Here is a 20,443-nt window from a genome sequence, read left to right on the forward strand (position 1 = left end):
ATTAATATCAAAATATCCTGTACGTAATGGGTGGTTAACGTGGTGTAATGCAGATTTGAAGTTCTATGTCACAGTATTGTCTGGACTGGAGAAGAACATTGCAAAGTTACTGAAATGCAAACGTGAGGCAGTTGTGGTCTTCCTGCGGAAAACGGAGAGGCATTTGCAATAGATTTAGGAAGGTTTTAGTATCACTTTATAAATTCTTGATGATATTCTCTGAAACACTGTGTACAGTTCTAATTGTACATATTTAAGGAAGATGAATCAAAACTGAAGCAGATGCAGATTAAAGTGAATTGTAGAATTGTTCTGTTTGGAAAGGACCTTGAGAGGTTTCCAGCTCAGCCTACTGCTGGAAGCAAGGTCACCTCTGAAATTGGACTGAATTTGGAGGAGGTCACCTGGGGTTTTGTCCTTTCAGGTCTAGAAAATCCCCAAGACAGCTTCCAGAGCATCTCCAGGTTACCTGTTTCACTGCTTCGATGTCCTCAGGGCAATTTTTTTTTCATTATCTCATTTGAAAACCTGTTGTCCCCAAGACTGTTGTCTTTTGATCTTCTGTTTTGTACCTCAGTCAAAGGGTCATCACGTTGGTGATTTCCCCATAGGTAACTGAAGGCTGCTAATAGGTGCCCGCCAAGCCTCCAGGCTAACCGAGCCCTGTTTCCGTAACCTCTGTTGATGTGCTTCAGAGCCCTGAAGGCAGTGATCACACCAAGCTAGCCTGGTAATGAGGAAAGCCTTTGCTTGTTTGTTTTAGCCAGGTGTCCTCACCTGCAGATGGAGAATAAACCATCAAAACCCTAAGGGGACAAAACCCCGCCATTCTAACTGAAGCCCAAAGTAGGTCTGACAGCAGTGGTGCTACCCTGTCCAAGAATAAATGTATGCTGGGAACTGAAAGGAAGTTTCACTCAGTAGGACGGTCAGGATCTGGAGCAGCCTTCTAGTGAGCGTAAAAACTGAAATTCTCACTTTATGGCTGGGGTTACATGAGATGGTATCTACCTTACAAGTCAACAGGAGTCTAGAACCTGCAGGTTCCTGCTGACGCAGCCTGTGTAACGCTGCTGTTTCATGCAGGCTCTTGCTCAGGCTTGGTTCAGCCTCTGCAGTGAATGGGGTGGAATTCAGTAAGCGGTGCTACGTGGTAGGGAACTAGCAGGCATCTTTTTGGGCTACAATCATTAAGAAACTTTGGTATGCCTTTGGAGAACAAGCTTCTTCTGTGCAATTATGAACTTGAGCTAGGAAGTAAATGTGTTGGGTTCTGAAAAGTGAAGCTTCTATTAAAAAAAAAAAAAAAGGAGAAAAAAATGTCTCGTGTATGTATTTTAATCTTAAAAACAGCTGAACAAAAGCAATTAGTTTAAACTTGGGGTTGTATAGCATGTGGTGATACGATGCTCTTCCTCTTCTGTGTTTTAATTGTAAGATGGGAGGAATCTTAACCTGCTGCTGCAGCGTAAAATTGATAAGAAAAAACTATTTAACTGCCTAGATGGAAACCACTGAATCATCAAGAAATACTCTGTTGGCTGTAAATCCATCATTTCTTGATGTTTAAGAGTCTTTCCATTTATTAACTTGGGCTGTGAAGTTAGAAGCACGGTGACATGAATAAACTCAGTTGCAAATGCCTGTAACGCAAAACACAACTTCTATCTACATCTACATGTACATGACCCAAATTTTGTTCCAAAAGGTGCAGTTGCACGGCGTTTGTTAATGCATTCTTCTGTGCATAACCATTTTTATTACTATTATTTTAGCTTGTAGCATATAATCCCGCACCTCAGTTCTTTCCTGTGTCTGTAATGCAACTGATGTGGTGGCTGCTGGAGCTGTAACGATGAAATTGGTGCTGGTTGTGGTGTGTGGGGGGAGAAGGTGAGGTTTGCATGCTTGAGATCACAAACAGAATGAGCTATTGTGTAACCCTGAGAGGGCTGTCATCTGCAAGCTGTAGTTCATCTGACTTCTGCTACTCTTCTGAACTGCTTTCATCGCTAGCATTGCCGTTGGTGCTGTAAGGTGGAAATGTGAGTTTATGACCCTTACGCAGTTTGCTATAGCAAAAGGTTGGTATTCCCTTTGGTGTCCTAAAAAAATAATAACAAAAAAATCAGGCCAGTTACTGTTACATCCCCTGTAGAGAAGAAACTCGTCAGGGCCATGGGAATCAGATGAGTATCTCGGCCCAAGACTCTTGTAGCGAGGAAGGCAGAGGGGCTGTAAGCATCTGATCTCAGATAATGCAGGCACAAGTTCCTTGCAAACTTTTAACATACGAAATAGTGGTTTGAGCTACTCTGTATCCCAAGAGTCATTTTGGAACTTGAAAATTTTAAATTGGCTGCTTCTGCATCAGAACTTCTCTGCCAAACCAAGACTTCTCTCTTCTTTCCTTCCATTGTATGCACATACGCTCTTTTTTTTTCCTTTTAGATATGGACTTTCATCAGGGGCCTTTTGCCAAAAGGTTTGTTTCAGATCCCTTATAGTTTGTTTGAAGTGGGATTCTCAGGCGTACAGAATGAGAAGTGCAGCAGTTGCAAGCAATTAACTTCGCAGTGCTCTTGGGGGGGAAATAGGATTAGGCTCTAAATTTAAAGGCAAGTTTTGGGATTCTTTGTTTCAGACCCTTTGAGGTAACGTGATGTTCAACTGAAGATTAAGATTCCTTCAAGCCAAGATTAAGAAATATAAATACAGAGATATATTTATCTTATATATATGCACATATATATAGACAAACATTCAAACGAAATGTCAGTGGCATGCTGTACTATAAATAAGAAAATACTTTAACCTTTTATTAGAGCAGCTGTTTCCTTGCACTTGGTGCAACATCTGCGTGACTGATTTAAGGATTTATTTTGGGCTTCTGCTAATATTTGGTGATACTTCTTGTTTGTTTTAATGTATGTATTCTTTCCTTGGTTTAGACATACTTAGTTGTCTATCCTGTGAAATTATTAGTTCATATTGATATTTGCCTTTATATTTGATAAAAAGACTATACGAACTAGTCTGCAGCAACAAAAAAAAAATCAGCACTCTTGGGTTATCCATCTTGTGGGGCTGGGAAAGAACTAACATTTTTCACTTTTTTCCTGGTCCTTATATTGATTTCTGCATTGTTTATTAACTGCGGAGATATGATTTAATCAAACTTCGCAGGAAGCAACGTTAGTTTGGGCTAGTTCTCTGTGAGATACTTTTCCTTTCTGTATTTACTTTAGTGTGCCTGCCAGTTTCAAAACACAGCAGTGAGAATAAAAAGAAACGAGTCTCCTTAATGTTGTGCTAGCTGAAGAATAACTTCAGTTCTGTATCAGTGCTCTGCTGTAATTATAAGTGTTGAGCATTACTAATATTCTTTTTCTTTTAATCATCTCCTTGTAGGATGCAGATCCCACAGTTCTAAGGAGCTGATAGTTTGGTGATAGAAATTCTCACTGCCTAGGAAAGTGTTCTCATCTTCAAAACATGTAATCCCCACCACAGATGAAATACACACTGATAAATGAGAATAAATCCTCAGGTAGCCTGCATGAAATCAGAGCTGGGGGACTGCTGGGCTACAGGGAGCAAGCTGAGGGGCATCAGGAGCTAGTTAGAGTAGGGGGCATAGATGTGGGGGGAGGCAAGGAAGAGGAAGGCCAGCTGCTGGAGAAGAAAGCTCCTCATTTTATTCCCGGCTGCGTACAGCAGACGCTGCTGCTGAATATTTGGGGTTGGTTTGTTTGTTTGTTAAACAGGCAGCCCATTCCCAAGTACAATAACAGCTTGTGACGCAGTCTAAACCTCCTAAATTTTTGGCAGTATAGTGGAGTTGTAATGAGATGCATTGACGCTTAAAGGATAATTAAAGATAATGAGGTATAGAGAAAGTGAAGTGGAAGGCAGCGCACTGCACTTCTGAAAGCCAGATGATGGCAAACTGACTTTCGATGAAAAGAACTGATTTTCTACATAGAAATTTTTATAGTTTCATCTGAGAATGTACAGAGCAACTGATGTGGTGCCAGATTGCAGACTGTTGGTTAAATAGGAGAAACTAGGACTTAATAGAGAAAATGCGAGCGTATAAGGGCCTAACATAAATGGCCTAACTGAGGGGGGGGACCTGGATTGGGGGAGCTCGTTCTTGGAGTCACTGTGGGTCAGTTCTCTGACTCTTGCTTCATCTGACTCAATGGCAAAGGTAAACATAAAGGGATGTTGCTGCTAAAATTTGTGGATGATGCGAAGTTCAAAAAATGCTTATTATAGAAAGAAAAGCGTGATGCAGAAATGTCTGAGTGATTTTGTGGGGTTCAGGCCCAGACACGAGGGAGATCCCAACCGTTCTTGTGGTGCTGCAGCATTAAGGTTTTTCCAGCTTTCCACCTGGACTCCTTCCTCCTTCCCCTGGGGGATATGGAGCGATAGGAGTGGGGTGAAATTTGGAGCTTTAGGGTGTTAAAACCAAAATGTCAGTTATAGGCTCAGAGGCTAAATAATGGTATGGATGAAGGTAGGTCAGGGTACAAAGTAGCCAAGTTAATGGTGTGGTGCAGCTCTGAAGGAGGTGTATGTACCCCTGGGACACAGTCACAGAGGATGTTTCCAGTAGATGGAGGAAATTGCTGGTGGTGGTATAACAAGCAGCTGCTGAGACATCGTTCAGTATGCTTCCGAAACAGTCATCTGTTTTGAGGAGGAAAAAAAAAGACTGAAACATGCAGAGACAGGCAGCTCGGGTGAATGGGGAAATGGATATCTCGTTAGACAAAGCTTGAAGAGCTCGTCTTGTGTACTCCGACCAAAGAAATTGTCTGCGTAAGTGTTGGCTATAAATACGCAGGTGGGAACTGCTGAGGGGTGGGGGGAAGCTATTTCAGCTGAAAGACAATATAAGCAAAACAACAAGTGGGCATTGTTTGGCCACCACTAAATTTAGGTGTAAAAGTTGAAGTTGCAGTTGGTTTTTTTGGAGTTGATGGGAATAGTGGAACTTAGTCTGCTTTTTCTGCTGACTCTTGGGGAGATTTGGAAATAATTCCTTAATCGCTCTGGAATTGTCAGAGAAAATGGAGCCTTAAGGTTTCCAGCCAGGTGTGTTCCGAATTTTCTGAATAAGCTTCTGTGACCAAACAGCATTCCTGCAGCTTCAGTCCTTTGAGGCTTCTTGTGACTTCCTGTGTTACACGCAGGCAGGGATAACACGGTGGGGCTGTGTGGTGGTGGTGTTTCCTCCAAAAAAGCAGCCACCCACCATCTTCCCTGGGCTAACGGCACAACTTCTGTTTTCCGATCGATGTTAACAGGGGCAGGGGAGGGGAACCGAGCCCTTTCATGTGGATTTGCCCGTGTTACATTATGAAATAGATGCCGAATTGTTTTTTGGAGGGATTGTTCTCTTCATTTTCCTTGATGAAATGTGCAGTATGATGGAGACCTTAAATTTGGATTCCTCAACTAGTATGCTTAAAGGCTGGTGGGATGAACCCAAGCCAAAGCATTTAAGAGGGAATAAATGCCTTGGATGTGGATATGAAGCACCAAAGTATTTGACCCTGAAGAAGTCTAGAAAATTTGTTCATCGCTGTACATTTTTCCTCTTGTATTTGACCAGAAAAAGTTTTCTAGAATGAGGGACACTTCTTTTTTTTTCCAGCCTGATCTAGAAAAAAATAAAGCATCCAAGCAGTTGGGTTGCCCAAGTCTTGCTAAAAGTTGATGGGATTTAGGCTTGTAGGCCCAAACACAAGGTAGGTAGATTCCTCATCACTGGGAAGTGCTGGCTACCCAAATACATTTTGTGACCTTGTTAGTAGTTGCTTGAGAACCAAAATTTAATCTCTTTTGCACTGTAAGTAGTGTCATGGTAAGCTCTTTATACAGATCATTTTCATGCTATAAGGAAAAAAGTACTCAGTAACTTGCAAATAGAAGGGAAGAAAATTGTAACTGAAGATGCTGATGGTTAGATAAAGGAAATCAATTATTTAAAAAAATACAAAACACAACTATGATGCATTATTATTGTATTGCGTGTGGATCTCAACAGTTTCACTTGTAGCATCATGGCAGTGGTAGAATAAAGTTTGGGTTTCTGTGGCAGCTGGGACCGAGGAGGGATGCTGTTTGATTCCGTGGTGTTTTGTAGGAGGTGCGGTGGGTAAGATCTGGGCTGCTAAATATCATACTGATGGGAGACTGGTAGGGCGCACAGGCTATTCAAATGCAGATTTTTATATTTTTCAGTGCTGTGTGTAAAGGTTAATTATTCATGTTTGTTTTTATTCAAGGTGATATGTTGCTAGTACTTCTGGCTGGAATTTCTTTATACTTCACTGAAAGCTTTTTAATGTTGCAGTTGATTTGATCAGTATTGGAATCTTCTGGTTGTTACTATCAAAAATGTCAGCCGTAAGAATTGTATCTTAATCTTCCTAGATTGCATAAACAAACAAAATTTTATTGACCTCTTTGTCCCTATATTTAATGCCATCTTAAATTGTGTTGTCAGATCACTTTAGAAAAATATTTTTCCAAAAGATGACAGCTTTTAATAATGTTAAAAAAAGAAAAGGCAAATAGTCTTTTCCAGTTACTTTCCTAATAATGCATTTTCTTCATAGATAAATTTGCGCCTCATCTTGGTGAGCGGGAAGACGAAAGAGTTCTTGTTCTCACCAAATGACTCCGCTGCAGATATTGCGAAGCACGTGTATGACAACTGGCCGATGGGTGAGTAGTTGGATGCCTTTGGCATTTTACTGGTGAATTTGAAGCTTCCCTGTGCTTTCAGACTGAAGTCCTAATAAACCTACCTCTGTTATCAATGTTCAGATTACGTATGCTCATTGTATACGTGGGCAGAGATTTATATAGAAATACAACTGTCATCTTGCCTTCTTCCTCTTTCTGAGGTTGGTTAGACTTTTAGGTGTCTCGACTATTTCCCGTTTTTTTTTTTTTTGTTTTTTTCTTTTGTAAAACTTGCTTTCTCAGAATGATGTTACTACTTTCTCTCCATCTTTAGATACTTTTCTTGGTTAGTTTTGGTAGTGAGTGGTAGTGGAAGACCTTGAAGTGTTGGAGATATAAAGCCTTTTATGTGAGAATAGCTAGTGGAAAACATGGTGTGTCACAGGAATACATTAATGGTATTCAGTCTCAAGTTCTTCTCACTTAGTACCTTATCTTGGAAAACTATCTGTATTAATGATATTTTCCCAGGAGAAAGTGTTATATAAAAATTTTAAGAGGCATTAAAGGATGGGAAACTGAAATTTTTTGTATAAATATTATTTGGTGTTACGTAGGAATACCAAACCAGGAAAATGGAATTGAAAACTAAGATGTTTATTCACATATGTGAATAGTTCCACAAAAACAAAGTCCTTCTGTTTTCCCTGAGTATGATTTCGTGGGAAAATAGCCAAAGCACAGGCATAGCCTTATATATGATGAAAGAAAATGCTTCCTTTGGTAGAAGACTTCATCTGGGTTACTATTTTGATGTGAAAAAGACTATTTACACAAACTACAACACTGCAATATCTGTTTCTGTGGTGAGTTCCTCAAAGAGGTAGGACAGATAATAATCTATGCCATAAAGTTGGTGCTGATAATCTGTATTTTAGGCCTTAAACTTGCCATCTTTGAAGTCAGGAAGAACAGGGGTTCGGGCGACTTGTTAGTTTGTTTTGGTGGGATGCAGTGTTACGTGTTTAATAAAATATGTAATGAATGAAGAAGTTGGTAGTCTTAAGTATTATAGATGTACAGCACTTTTGCAGCAAGAAATGTGGTTGATGTAGGATTTTATTGTAGCTCCTGCACATATTTTAATGCAAGCCTGAAAAGTAATTGGCATGATTACTTGTTCTTTGGTTACTTTTATTTGAATTAGTAAAGACAGAACTGTTTTTCTCATACCCAAGTTCATTCCTGAGCATGTGATCTTGCAATCTGACGTCTGTATTCTACCTCTCCATATGCAGAGCATCAGAAGCAAGAAGTTATTTTATGTGTTTGATTTGTGTTGGGGCATGTGATGAGGAAGCCTTTGTCAAGCTCGATAGTTTAGGCTTGTGATGCGATAGATAAAGTAATACTGAATAATGGAAGAAGTAGTAATAATAAAGGTGATTTCATCTCACTATAGCAAAACAGATGTATTGAGTAGTTGTAGCGCTGGAAGAAACATGCATTATGGGCTCGGTTCATCTCTCCTTTAAGCTAGAAAAGATCTAAAGCCGGTAAAGTCACTGATTTTGGTGGACATAATACAGGTTGACAGAACAGCACCAGAGATGAAAGTATTGCCACGTTAGTGTTCTGTTATTTGAGCTTGTTTCTAATATGGTCTACTCCTACTGCAACCTGAAGAGCTTGAAGCTTGCAGATGGAATTTATATCTGTGAGGAAACCCAGTCTTTAAAGTCTCATCTTTAAAGAAAACAAAAAACAGAGCTGGACATAGAAGCATTGGTTCAAATACCTGGTATCCCACGGGAGTGCTCTGAATCTTCTTGATGAATATTTAATTGCCTGTGCAAAGAAGAATAACGTCAATTTAAAAGACACAGGAAGAAAAACTACTTGAGAAAAGTATGTAGGTTTTCACATGTTATTTACCTACAGGCTATTTCCAGAGTAAGAGCACTCTTCTGTACCACAGGACTGAAAAATCCCGCTGAGGACAAAAGTTTGTGTGAAACAGAGGAAATGATTGTTTTTAGTGTCATTTTGACTTGTCATGATCTTGTGAGGAAGAAAATTCATGAAAAATTCATGAAATATTCTCAGTCATATGCCTAGCAAGCTTAAAGCAAAACTCTCCTCCTATTTTTGTAATGCAACTGTTAATTAAGGATTTCCTGACTGGTAGTGGGGGATGCTGTGTTAATGTCATATATAAATCTAGGTAGGGTTCCTGTTCCCTGCCTTCCTTTCTTCTAGACGGTGTTAAAAGATCATTTTTGTACAGTGGTTATCTGCTATATTTTTTAAAATAACAAAAAAATTGTAAAGCCTAGGTAAGTATTTTTTCCTTTAGTCATCAGTGGAATTTGAAAATGGAAATGGTGTCAGAAAGAACTGTTTCGGTCTGTGAGCCAAGAAGCAAAAATTAAAAGAATGGGTAAATTGGCAGGTTAAGTGAGGAAATACCTGTGCCAAAATACAGTCTGTTGTCTTCTGGTTGCTGTTTTGTATCACTGTGGTCCTGTAAATTGGCTTCTGTTTACAACAGTAGTCTCTGTGGAGTTCAGATGCTATAAAGATAAATAAATAAACCCATACCTTCCAAAAAAATAAATAGTTTGTCCTAGCAGTGTGATAATTCCGATCCTTGGTCTTCTTCCCAGTGCGGCAAAAATGGCTCGTGCAAAACAGTCGCATCAGATAGATGACAAGTGGAAATAATTGAAATTCAGATAGCTTTGGCTGCTGAATTTTACCCCAGCTGGTAACCCAGGCCCATTGCAACAGCCTCATGCCCCTGGCCTTTTCTTGGCCTCCCCCATGCTCTCCTTTGCACCAGGGGCCTTTTCCTATGCTCCCCATGGCAGTGATTTCTATTTTAAAGGCTTCCCCGTCTCCCCTTTTCAGTTCTTCTCCTTTTGTGGGGCCAGTTGCCACTGTCCGTGTATGTTCCCAGTGAGCAGGTTGGTGTCTGTTGTCTGGCGTGATCCCTTGCTGAATATTCATTTTCATACAAAAATGATACAAAAGCAGCAAAAGAGCACGTCTGTGAACAGCTGTTACCAGATATCTGGTCAGCTACAGAGCAGAAGACACTACTCCCAGAGAGAGGCAATTTAAATTCAGCGTTTAAAGGTTTTATGGTACTTATTCTGAAAGCAAAGTGCAGATGTATTTGTTTTTCACATTGTGACAGGGAACAGTGAAGGAGTAGGAAGTGATCATCTCAGCTTATAAATGATTTATTACAGCTGAGGCGTTACGGGAAACACATTATAGGAAAATGCAGGCTTGTTTTTCCCAAATCACTGTTTGCTCCATAAAACCATATCCAGCTTGTTCTTGGAGAAGTTCCTTAAAATACACCCGTAAATGCCTCCTCTGTTCGGTCTCCCCGCAGTCACCGTTGGGGGCTGCTCAGTTCACTGCCGCCTCTGGACATGGAGCTGGCTGAATCTGGTCGGCATCGAGCACCGCCGGGCTGCCCACGCCAGGCTTGCAGCGCTGTGATCTGGGAATCCTCTTTCAAATGACCGATCACATGCGCTTTGGCTCTGCGTGTGGCTGCAGAAAGGCTCGAGTTAGACAATGAACTGGGGAGGAGGAGTATGGCTCAAGAATCAATCCCCTGGACTGGAAGAAATCAAGGCAATTTTAGCTAAGTGGGTATTAAGCCTCAATGTAAACAGGAAGCAATTTGCCCTTAAAAGTATCTTGTGCGGGGCTTTTATGTATGTTAAATAGCTCATGTGATCTGTGAGTGCACAATATTTATAGGCATAAAATTAGGGGATTTCAATGCTCAATGTCAAATAATAAATGTAAGAATAACTTCCAGGAGTGAATTGTCTTTCTATATCTTTAGTCTATGCTCTCTTCAGTGTTTCATGCAAGAGAATCCTCTTCCAAGTTTTCTTCAGAAGTAAAGGTGAGAAATAACAAAAGATGTTATTACAACCTAACTGTGGAAATTCTCTTACTTTTCAGACTGGGAAGAAGAGCAAGTCAGCAGTCCAAATATCTTGCGGCTTATTTATCAAGGGAGGTTTCTTCATGGCAATGTGACACTAGGAGGTATGAAAATAATTTCCATTATCCATGTTACAGCCAGGCATAGGAGATTTTTTTTACAATGCAGTAAATACTACTGTGGTGTTCTAGTTCACAGTATGTCTTGCTGTATGCTCTTCCTCTTTGGCATAGAATGACATTGCATTTTTATCATGCATATTTTTCCATCTTGTTATGTATGACTAGTTAAACTTTGGGATGTACCAATTGGCGAGTTAAGTCTCCTCTTCCATAAAGAAGCAGTAATGTTGCTTTTATGTGTTGTCTTTCTAAATAGAATATTTTTTCCACTTCTCTTACGCGGCATTGGAGGGCAAGTTACTACGTAAATGTCTCAAGTACTTTAAAATATTTTCTAAAGATTATGATAATTGGCTAAACAATACTTTAAACCTTAGTGCAATGAAGAAAGACACCCTATGAATGAGAATGAGGGTAAGCATTCTTGATGTCCAGTGCTCTCCCAGGGATACAATTGCATAGTTATGTGAAAACAAAAGTAAATGGCTTTGCTTCATATGCTAAGGAAATACAATTCAATTATGCCCCCTTGTGGCAAGTTTTTTCATGCAATTACACTTTTTTGGTGGGTCTCTTGGATGGAAATATGACACAAATTTGTAACGATCTTTCCTTTTATCAAAAAAATGCTGCCTCTTTGAGCAATTTCAAAAACAAATAATTCAAAGGGACCTGGACAACCTTGAGAAGTGGGCCCATGTGAACTGATGAGATTCAACAAGTGCAAGGTGCTGCACCGTGGTCGGGGCAATCCCAGCCGTAAGCACAGACTGGGAGAAGAACCTATTGAGAGCAGCCCTATGGAGAAGGACTTCTGGGGGTTCTGGTGGATGAAAAGCTCAACGTGAGGCAGCAGTGAGCACTTGCAGCCCAGAAGGCCAACTGCATCCTGGGCTGCACCAACAGAGGGGTGGGCAGCAGGTGGAGGGAGGGGATTGTGCCCCTCTGCTCTGCCCTCACAAGGCCCCACCTGGAGTGCTGTGTCCAGGGCTGGGGGCCCGAGCACAAGAACGAAGTTGACCTGTTAGAGCAGGTCCAGAGGAGGGCCACAAAGACAATCAGAGGGCTGGAGCACCTCTCCTATGGAGAAAGGCTGAGAGAGCTGGGAATGTTCAGCCTGGAGAAGAGGAGGCTCTGGGGAGACCTCATTGCAGCTTTTTAGTACTTAAAGGGAGCTTATAAAAAAGATGGAGAGTATATTTTTTCTCGGTCAGATAATGACAGGACAAGGGGGAATGGCTTTAAACTTGAAGAGGACTTAGAGATGAGATTAGATAAAAGGAAGAAATCATTCCCTCAGAGGGTGGTGAGGCCCTGGCACAGGTTTCCCAGAGAAGCTGTGGCTGCCCCATCCCTGGAGGTGCTCAAGGCCAGGCTGGATGGGGCTTTGGGCAACCTGGTCTGGTGGGAGGTGTCCCTGCCCATGGCAGGGGGGGTTGGAATTAGAGGATCTTTAAGGACCCTTCCAACCCAAACCATTCTGTGATTCTGTGAAATTAATACTCTCAGCTTCTTTTTATGTTGGTGCTTGAGTGCACTATAGAGAGCTTTATATAATATAGGATTGCTAATGAATTGTTTCTGAAGTCCAACTGAACCTGAAAGGAGTATTTTTTTTTTTTTTTTGACTGCTTATGGTGGCCTTTCCCTTAAGGAATGGCTGGGATGATTCAGCCCTTGATTTTCTTTCTGCTGTTACTGGTGTTGGCTGGTGATACATTTTTTCAAATGGGTTTACTCTTCACATAAATCAATTTTTAATCCTGCTGTGTATACTGACAAGATCATTGTCAATTCAGCTGAGAGAACTATGTAATTTTTATTCATTCTTTAATTTCTGTATTTACGTGGTGCCAATGAGTACAGCAAGTATTTAAGGAAGTAGTTGAGACAAATGTTAAATTTTGGTTCACCTCTGGGATTACAGACATGAGTCTTACCTTACATTTTTCCAGGCAAGTACAGCTAAATGGGATTTTCTTTACTAGTCATCTCTAGGTGTTGTTCTTGACTGCCAGTGCTTGTTGCCTTTGCTTCAGATTTAGACAGGTAACAGTAATCTTGAATGTTTGGTTAACAAGTTAGGCTGAAAAATAATCTCTGCGTGCTGTTGACTCTTGCATTAGCTCAGATCCCTGCATTTTGGACACTTACTTGAGTTCAGGGCTTTTTAGCTCATTGTTAATCATTCATGCGTTGCAATTTAATCATCATGATTTTACCCCCGAGGATCAGACATGTATGTTAACGTTTTTCAAAGATCTTTTTGTTGCTGTGTGGCTTTAATAAAAAATTCCTAAAACACTGGCTTCAGTTTGAACAAATTTATCTGGAGTAAGATAACACAGCTGAAAGGGCAACAGAGATTCATGAAGCTGCCTGAAAAGACTAACTTTGGGACTTCAAAGTTACTGCCAATAACCCCAAGTGAACTGGCTATTTTTAAAGAAAGGGGAAAAAAACCTTTCTTGTTAAATACAATATTTAGTTTCTTGTGCTGCCATAATACAGTTCCATTATGCTTTTCTATTTGCAGCTCTGTATAACTGCTGTGGCACATAGTGTTGTATTTGCTTTGGGTGATTAGGAAATATTGACTGGAATTTGGACTTACTGTGTACTGAACGTCGCTTTATCAACCAGTGAAACAAGAGTTTCCAAGGAAACAGTTTGTTGTGCGTTTTTTTTAAAGGGGAGACCATTTTCAATCCCATTTAAAATGATGTTGTAATGTTCTAGTTGTAACCTTACACGTGGATAAGATTTGAGACCCCTTTAAAGGGAGAAGCCTCAAAAAATGGCAAGTAGATAGGAAAGACTGGCTTTTGAGTGGAAAAATGTACTTCAAATAAGCCATTTCTTTTGCCACCTTTCTGAATGGACTGTCACTACAGGAACAGTTGAGCTAATGGCATTGCAAGTGGTAAGGGAATTGAGATGTCTGTGCAGAGCTTGCTGTGCTTCTCTGCCTGGTGTGCTTGAGCACTGCTGTTTTGTGCCTTCCTGCCTGTGTGAAGGGCTGGGGAGGTAGCAGGGCAGAGTCTGTTGCTCAGCCTCCAACAGGAAATTTTATCCTTCAGTTAAATGGTTTGCAGGTTGTGTTTGAAGTGATATATTTGAAATAGTTAGGGAGGTGACAGCCCTATTTGTCTTGTTAGATAATGGCAGTAGGCAATGTTTTACTTGCATGGTATGAGCCATACACATACCAAAAGGGGGTGAAAAGGAAATTCTGACAGAAAAAAATCTGGAATAAAAGCAGAATTACACAGATGAGAAAGAAATAAAGGTTTACTTTAAGCAAGGCAAAGGGATGAAAGAGCAGAGATGAGAGCAGGAAAGGGTTACTGAGCATAGGTTAGGGTGCTCTGTTTCTTTCATGGTGCTCCAAAGAAAGCATCTGTTGGAAATTGCTAATAAGAACTTGTGTGAACTATGCAAACTATTAGCTGAAATGAATTAATTAAAATATTAGCATACTTTTACTTGATTACTGTAAACAATTAATCTCCACAGCTCACTAATCAAGTCTTCTCAAGTGTCTTGATATTATATAAGATGTCCCTAATGTGATTAGTTCGTAAAATCTTGGTCTGTCTTGGGTCTAAGAGTTCATGTAATGAAAATAATACTTTTTACATAGAGTTTAACAGGCTCTTAACATATTCTTTTCAGAGTTTTCATTGTATCACACAATCGAGTACCCGAAATACTTCATCCTTGCCAAACTTTAAACTATCAATAGCTTCTAGTTGCAGGCACAGGCATTCCTTCTAGTAAACTAAGCAACTTTCAGATCTGATTTTTTTTTTTCCCTAGACAGCTCTTCCCCCAGCACAGCTACTTCAGAGAAGTTTATCTGTGCATCCCTCTGTATGTTTACGCCAGTATTGTAATCATGACTTGATTTTTGTCAAAGACATAGACAATAAAAATGAGTTAGTAGCACTGTTGCAGCTGGACTCGCATTGAACATATGAAGTAAGGAAATATTACGTTGTATATTTTACTACTGAAGTGTGGATCTATGCTGTAGTGATTAAAATGAATAAAAGCATTTTCTCTTCAGTTACCTTCAGGTTTATTGGACGTTCATTATTCGTTTAAAATGATTTGGTGCGCTGTATGTGAAAATATTAGTTGTAAATTGAATTTAAGAGGAAAAATTGTAGTCGAGTCAAAATGATTTGTGTGCTTAGGCTTATGTTCTTATTACATTTATCATTTTTTTCCCTTTATAAATGGGGGAACAAACTTCAAAGAATGCATCTTCACATTGTGTTTCTCAGAAAAATAATCAAGAAAGTTGTTTAGTCTTAGGATAAGGCATGAGGAAATGTAACAAAAATAAAGAACTTGTAAAAACAGACATTTAGAAATCCCCATCATGGTCTAAGTATATTTTAGGAGAATCTTTTTTTCAGCAGTGGTTTTTATGTTTTGAATGTCTTAGAGCTAACAATTTGGTGGTCGACTTAGCTGTTTTTTTTTTTTTCCATCCTTATGAATAAAGGGCACTTTAAAGCATCTGATTCCTGGCCTTCCACTTTTACTCAGAAGAAGAAGGTTCAACTTCATAATAGGGATATCAGACCTCCAAGAACACCATGTTTCAAGTGATTATCATCAAGTTCTAAGACTATAATCTACAAAGCTTTAGTCAGAATGCCTTTATAGATTTATTTAATAAGCAGTTCAAACCGAACAGTGTGAACTTCTTGAACAGATGCTAATCCAATCAATATTAGTTTCAATTGGGTGTTTTGAAGAAAGAAGTCTACCGTAACGTATTAGTAAATCTCCCTTTCTCCTTTTGCAGCATTAAAACTTCCTTTTGGCAAAACAACAGTGATGCATTTGGTGGCTAGAGAGACATTGCCAGAACCAAATTCTCAAGGTACGCTGTGCAACAGAGTTACTTATTATTCCATTACGTGGCAAAGTAGTCAAATATCTTACAGGCTTTATGAGTATTTCATAGTGGAGAAAAGTCCTCATGGTCTTGTGAAGCAAGTAATAGAATGCTTTTGTACATGTTCCTTATAGAAGACTAAGAAATTATTTTATTTTTTAGCATTTCTGTAAAAAAAAAAAAAAAAAAAAAAAATTACCCAAACCTTAAATGCTTCTGTTTTTGTTAAAAAAATATTCTTGATTTATTTTCATAATCTTGTTATTTTATGTATGCATGGGGATAATAACGATAAACACATAAATATCTTCACTAAAAATAGCAAGACATTTTTCTATCAAGTCTATTCATGCACAAAACAACCTAATCATTTTAGAAACGGCTTCTAAGCAAAACTTTCTTCTCGTTTTGCAGGTCAAAGAAACCGTGAAAAAACTGGAGAAAGCAATTGCTGTGTAATCCTGTAAACCTTGTTAGCTTTACCTGCTAAGTGTGATGTAATATAGTCTTTGTCTTTCATGCTGCTGGAATAGAAGAGGCCCTACCTTGCTTCAAACACCTGTAGGAAGAGCCTGTCTGTAAATCCATGGAACTGAAATATTACACGAACACTGTCTCATTAGTCTTTTTTTTAAAGAGAAAGATCTATGAACACTTTCGTTGTTGTTGTTGTTTTTTTTTAATTCCTGCTTTTTGTTTGTTGAATAATCCTACAGAACGGCAGTTCTTGAACAAATTTGATCTCCAGAAAAAATGTGTTCTTTTCCATAGCAGGAATCATTTTGCTACCACAAAAATGTCCATTAACCGGGTCTAACTATAGTCAAGCTTTCTAGATGCAATTTGCACTAAATATGGTTGACAGTATATTTCTCATCAACAACCTTTAACAATATTTGGGATACATAGTAATAACCTACCATGTATAATGCAACACTGGAAAATAGTGTATTGATAATTAAAGTAAATCTCACTCATGGCCAAATCAAAGGAAAAACTGTTAAGTCCATTCTACCTGAGTCAACCGTGGTGGCCGAACTGGCACAGAATACTAACTAAAGTAAGTCTAACTATATATATTTTCACTACGACAAACAAAAATCTACGTGCCTGTAATTTAAAAGCACTCTGTAGAGGGCTGATGAAACTAATTTTTTTCGTTACTGCGTGCACTCTTTATCTCGTACGTTAGGTGAGTGCTTAATTCAGACAGCACAAACAAGTGCAGAGAGTGCATTTCCTAGCCTTAATATGGGAGGGGTAATTTCCTGTAGTTCATAGGCTTTTATTATTGTGCATAAATGTTAGAAAACATCATTTACTAATCAATTTTATGTATTTGAATATTGGCAATTGGTGTTTTTCAGTCACTTTCTCATCTGTACCTGAGTGTCCAGTGTCATGCTTACTCATTAGAGACTTCAAAAGAATTATTAAAGTTTAAAAAGCAAAAAGAAAAACCTCTGCCATAGTACTAGTTTTGTTTCTTTACGTAATCTGCATTTGGTATTAGTGCTTGCAATTGTATTAAAATCAAAAGCTGAGTTTTGAAGGCATAGTTAAAAAAGGATGCCATTCTTTTATTTCATATCAATAATTTAAACATTGATATGCTAAAGAAATTTGCACAGCACTAAAGCATGAGCTAGTTTCATCTAAACCTGTAAAAATAATAATAAAAAAATAAAAAAAATAAAAGATTTTATATTTTTTTCACTGGGGAGGAATTCTTCCTGGCTGAAATTACAAATATGTGTAGAATATATTTAATAAAAATCTTATAAAATACATAACTATAGAAGTTAAATATAGATTGGCGTGTAGTATAATAGAACAATATTCCATATAAATAGCTTTAGCCTTTAAAGAAAGTCACAGGTTGACATTGTGTTCTGTACTTAAGTGTCCACAACTCCTACAGATGTTCCGTGTAATTGTTTTTTCGAATGATTGGCATCATTCAAATGTAATCAGGTTATTTTATCCATTGTTACTGCTTTGATGAAATGCTTTATATGCAGTAGATTTACAAAAATATTGTTCATACTGATCAGAATTAAATTTGTATAGAGCAGAGTTTTAAAACAAATTGTAAATAGCACTAAACATTTTCTTTCTGCAACCTGTACTGATAGACTCCTCTGTAAACTAAATAAAAGAATATTGTAGTGCATCTTGGTGGTGTTTTAAGGGTTGTGATTGGGTCTGTAACTAGTTTTAATAATACTTCTTAATTTGGAAGCTAAATAAGGACTCCATTTTACTTAAAAAATAAAGGGGGAAGGGTGGGGTAAAAACTCCTAGTGGGATTTATCACTTCAGTTTTGATTCACTAGCATGTTGACTTCAGATTTTGAGCACTTCAAACCAGTGCACAATGACTACTCCTCAGCCCTTCTGAGAAGGATGCAGTGGTCTGTACAAAATACTTAAAAGGAAAGTGGAAGAGTTCTTGGAGTGCGATCACAGAAACGTGTGTGGGGCCCTGGGTGTGCTCTCATGGTAAGCACGAGGTAACTCATGCACCTCCATTTCCTCTACGCTGTGAAAATAAGTGGCTTAAGGTGTTGGTTTTTTCTTCTTTTTCTGTCTTGCTAAGTTGATAAATAGGCAACTATAGTGAAACAAAATTATTTTATTAAAATGTTTGAAAAACATCAACTTAAGGCAGCTATGAGGAATGTATTATCTTTATTCATGAAATGAAGCTTCCCTCTTTCCAAAACGCTGGCCACTTGAGTAATGCAGGCTCAGATGGGGAATGGTTACGACAATACAAGAAAAAGAAATGGGCTGAGGCAGGACTCCTTTTATTGGTTAAACGAGTCTAAGGTGCATTTGATCTGTTTGGAAAAAGAACGCTTTAAATGTAAGCATATTTTCTAAAAGCAGGTAGGTACTTAATACTGTATGAATATATGAAAATCCAGTAGCTTCTGGTTAAAATACTTGGCAAGCTTGAATAGTGATGGAGAGTTCCCTCTTGTTGAGATGAATAAAGTACACGTATGTGCTTGTCCAAGCAAATCTGTGAATGCTGCTTGACGTTTAAAATGTGAACTTGTCAAAATGCTAGTCCTGCAGAAACCAAGCAGAACTGCTGCCTTAATTTCCATGCGAATTCTTGGAGCTCAGTCCATTCCAGGACATTTCTGTTGGCGTAGTGGAAAACTGCAGAGAATTGCTGAAGCATCTCTGCATTTTCCTGGAGTGCCTTGTCTCACGGATTGTATGTAGTGCATATTAGTCAAAAACAAATGCAGTATTTCTTAATCCCAGATTCCTCAGCCTTGCTGAAGTTCATGTGTGCGTTTCTCTTTTCTGCTGATTGGAGTCAAGAGAATGCTTGCAGACCATAAAGATGAAGGCTGAATCTTTGCAGGGTCAGGCTGCTGGGCAGTGTGCTAATACATTGGAGAGCCTGACATTTGATTTTCACTGTTAGGCAGAAATGGTATTTTCTCTCAGAGGTAATAGATGGCCCAGAGGACGAGAGCAGCAGGTGAATCAGAACCCTTCATGTTCTGAAACAGCACAAAGGGACCGCCTCCGTCTCCCACACCACGGTGTGTGCTATCGGTTGTAAGTTAATATTAGCACATGTGAGGGATCCTATCTGATGGTAATGAAAGCACTGCGAGTTGTGCTTAAATGATAGAATAAATACAGCTGTTTCAACAGTCTGAGGGACTTGTTTCGCTGATGGAGGAAGAAAGCATCGCCACTGTTTATTTAAAATAAATTCTTGACTAATATGCAGCATTAATATTAACCCAGTGGTGGTCTCCACAGGCTGAATACATTTCCTTTGTACCCCGCATTTACAACAGGAGGTGCAGTGATTTAATTTAGACGAAAAATACATATAGCACTCCGAGAAAGCTTTCTTCCTCCCTTACAGGTAGAAAGGCAGGCTGAAAGTCAGGAGTTGCTGCTGCTGGTCTTTGGGGGAGTGAATCCCGGGTGCCTCGTGCTCTGATGGGATCCATTTTACAAATCTTACTTGGAGAAGTGAAAAGGAAGCCGGATATACTTCTCGATCTAAACTTGTCAGTAGAATTATACTAACAAAATGGATAAGCTTAAGCAGATTTTAGGCTGTATGTCCTATCAAAATTTATGTATAGGCCATTAACAGCTGCACCACTGAAACTGATGGGGCTTCTGTGCGTAAATCAGAGGAAATACCAAGATCTTTCAGGAGTGTTAAAGAATTCCTATCCTTTTTTTCTTCTGAAGTAGCTATATTCTAGATGCTGTGTTTTGGCTGTTACTTGTGAGTATCAAGCTTATTTTCAGAGCACAATAAAAGGCCTTTGTTATTCGAGAGGCTGACAACAATACGTGGTTCGTGGTATATTATTAAAGTCCTCGTACTGTAGTAGCATATTTGCAAGGAACAGCCCTGTGCCACATGCTTTTGAAGAAGTTTACAAAGCAATAGCTAATTTGATTACCAATTGATTATACTATACTAAAACCTGGAGGAAAAAAAAAAACAAACAAAAAAACCACCTTTCTGCTGTTTTTCTCTAGTTATGATTGATTTTTTTCTAATTTTTTAAATGATAAAGGAGCGACCAGTGAAGTGGAAAATCGCAAAGGTGATTAATGTGAAGCTTACACAAAATTTGGAAGTTGGGCTGTGTCTGGTCGAGCATGTTGAATGGATTGCAATGAGAAATGAAGTTTGGTTCTTAATGTAGAGGAAGGTATAGTTCAAGTTTCACA

At 38.9% G+C, this 20,443-nt stretch overlaps 1 protein-coding gene across 1 annotated transcript in view; it reads left to right on the forward strand.

Annotated features, from left to right (window-relative positions):
• Positions 1-17,885, forward strand: part of UBL3 (ubiquitin like 3) — a 56,657-nt gene extending 38,772 nt beyond the window's left edge. The window contains exons 2-5 of the mRNA XM_035325112.1: positions 6,636-6,744; positions 10,696-10,782; positions 15,620-15,697; positions 16,127-17,885. Coding sequence (XP_035181003.1) covers positions 6,636-6,744; positions 10,696-10,782; positions 15,620-15,697; positions 16,127-16,179 — 327 coding nt within the window. The 3' untranslated portion in view covers positions 16,180-17,885. The remainder of the gene's footprint in view (positions 1-6,635; positions 6,745-10,695; positions 10,783-15,619; positions 15,698-16,126) is intronic.
• The last annotated feature ends 2,558 nt before the right edge of the window (positions 17,886-20,443 follow it).

The sequence above is a fragment of the Oxyura jamaicensis genome, chromosome 1 (genome assembly GCF_011077185.1).
Source record: "Oxyura jamaicensis isolate SHBP4307 breed ruddy duck chromosome 1, BPBGC_Ojam_1.0, whole genome shotgun sequence".
Taxonomy (NCBI): domain Eukaryota; kingdom Metazoa; phylum Chordata; class Aves; order Anseriformes; family Anatidae; genus Oxyura; species Oxyura jamaicensis.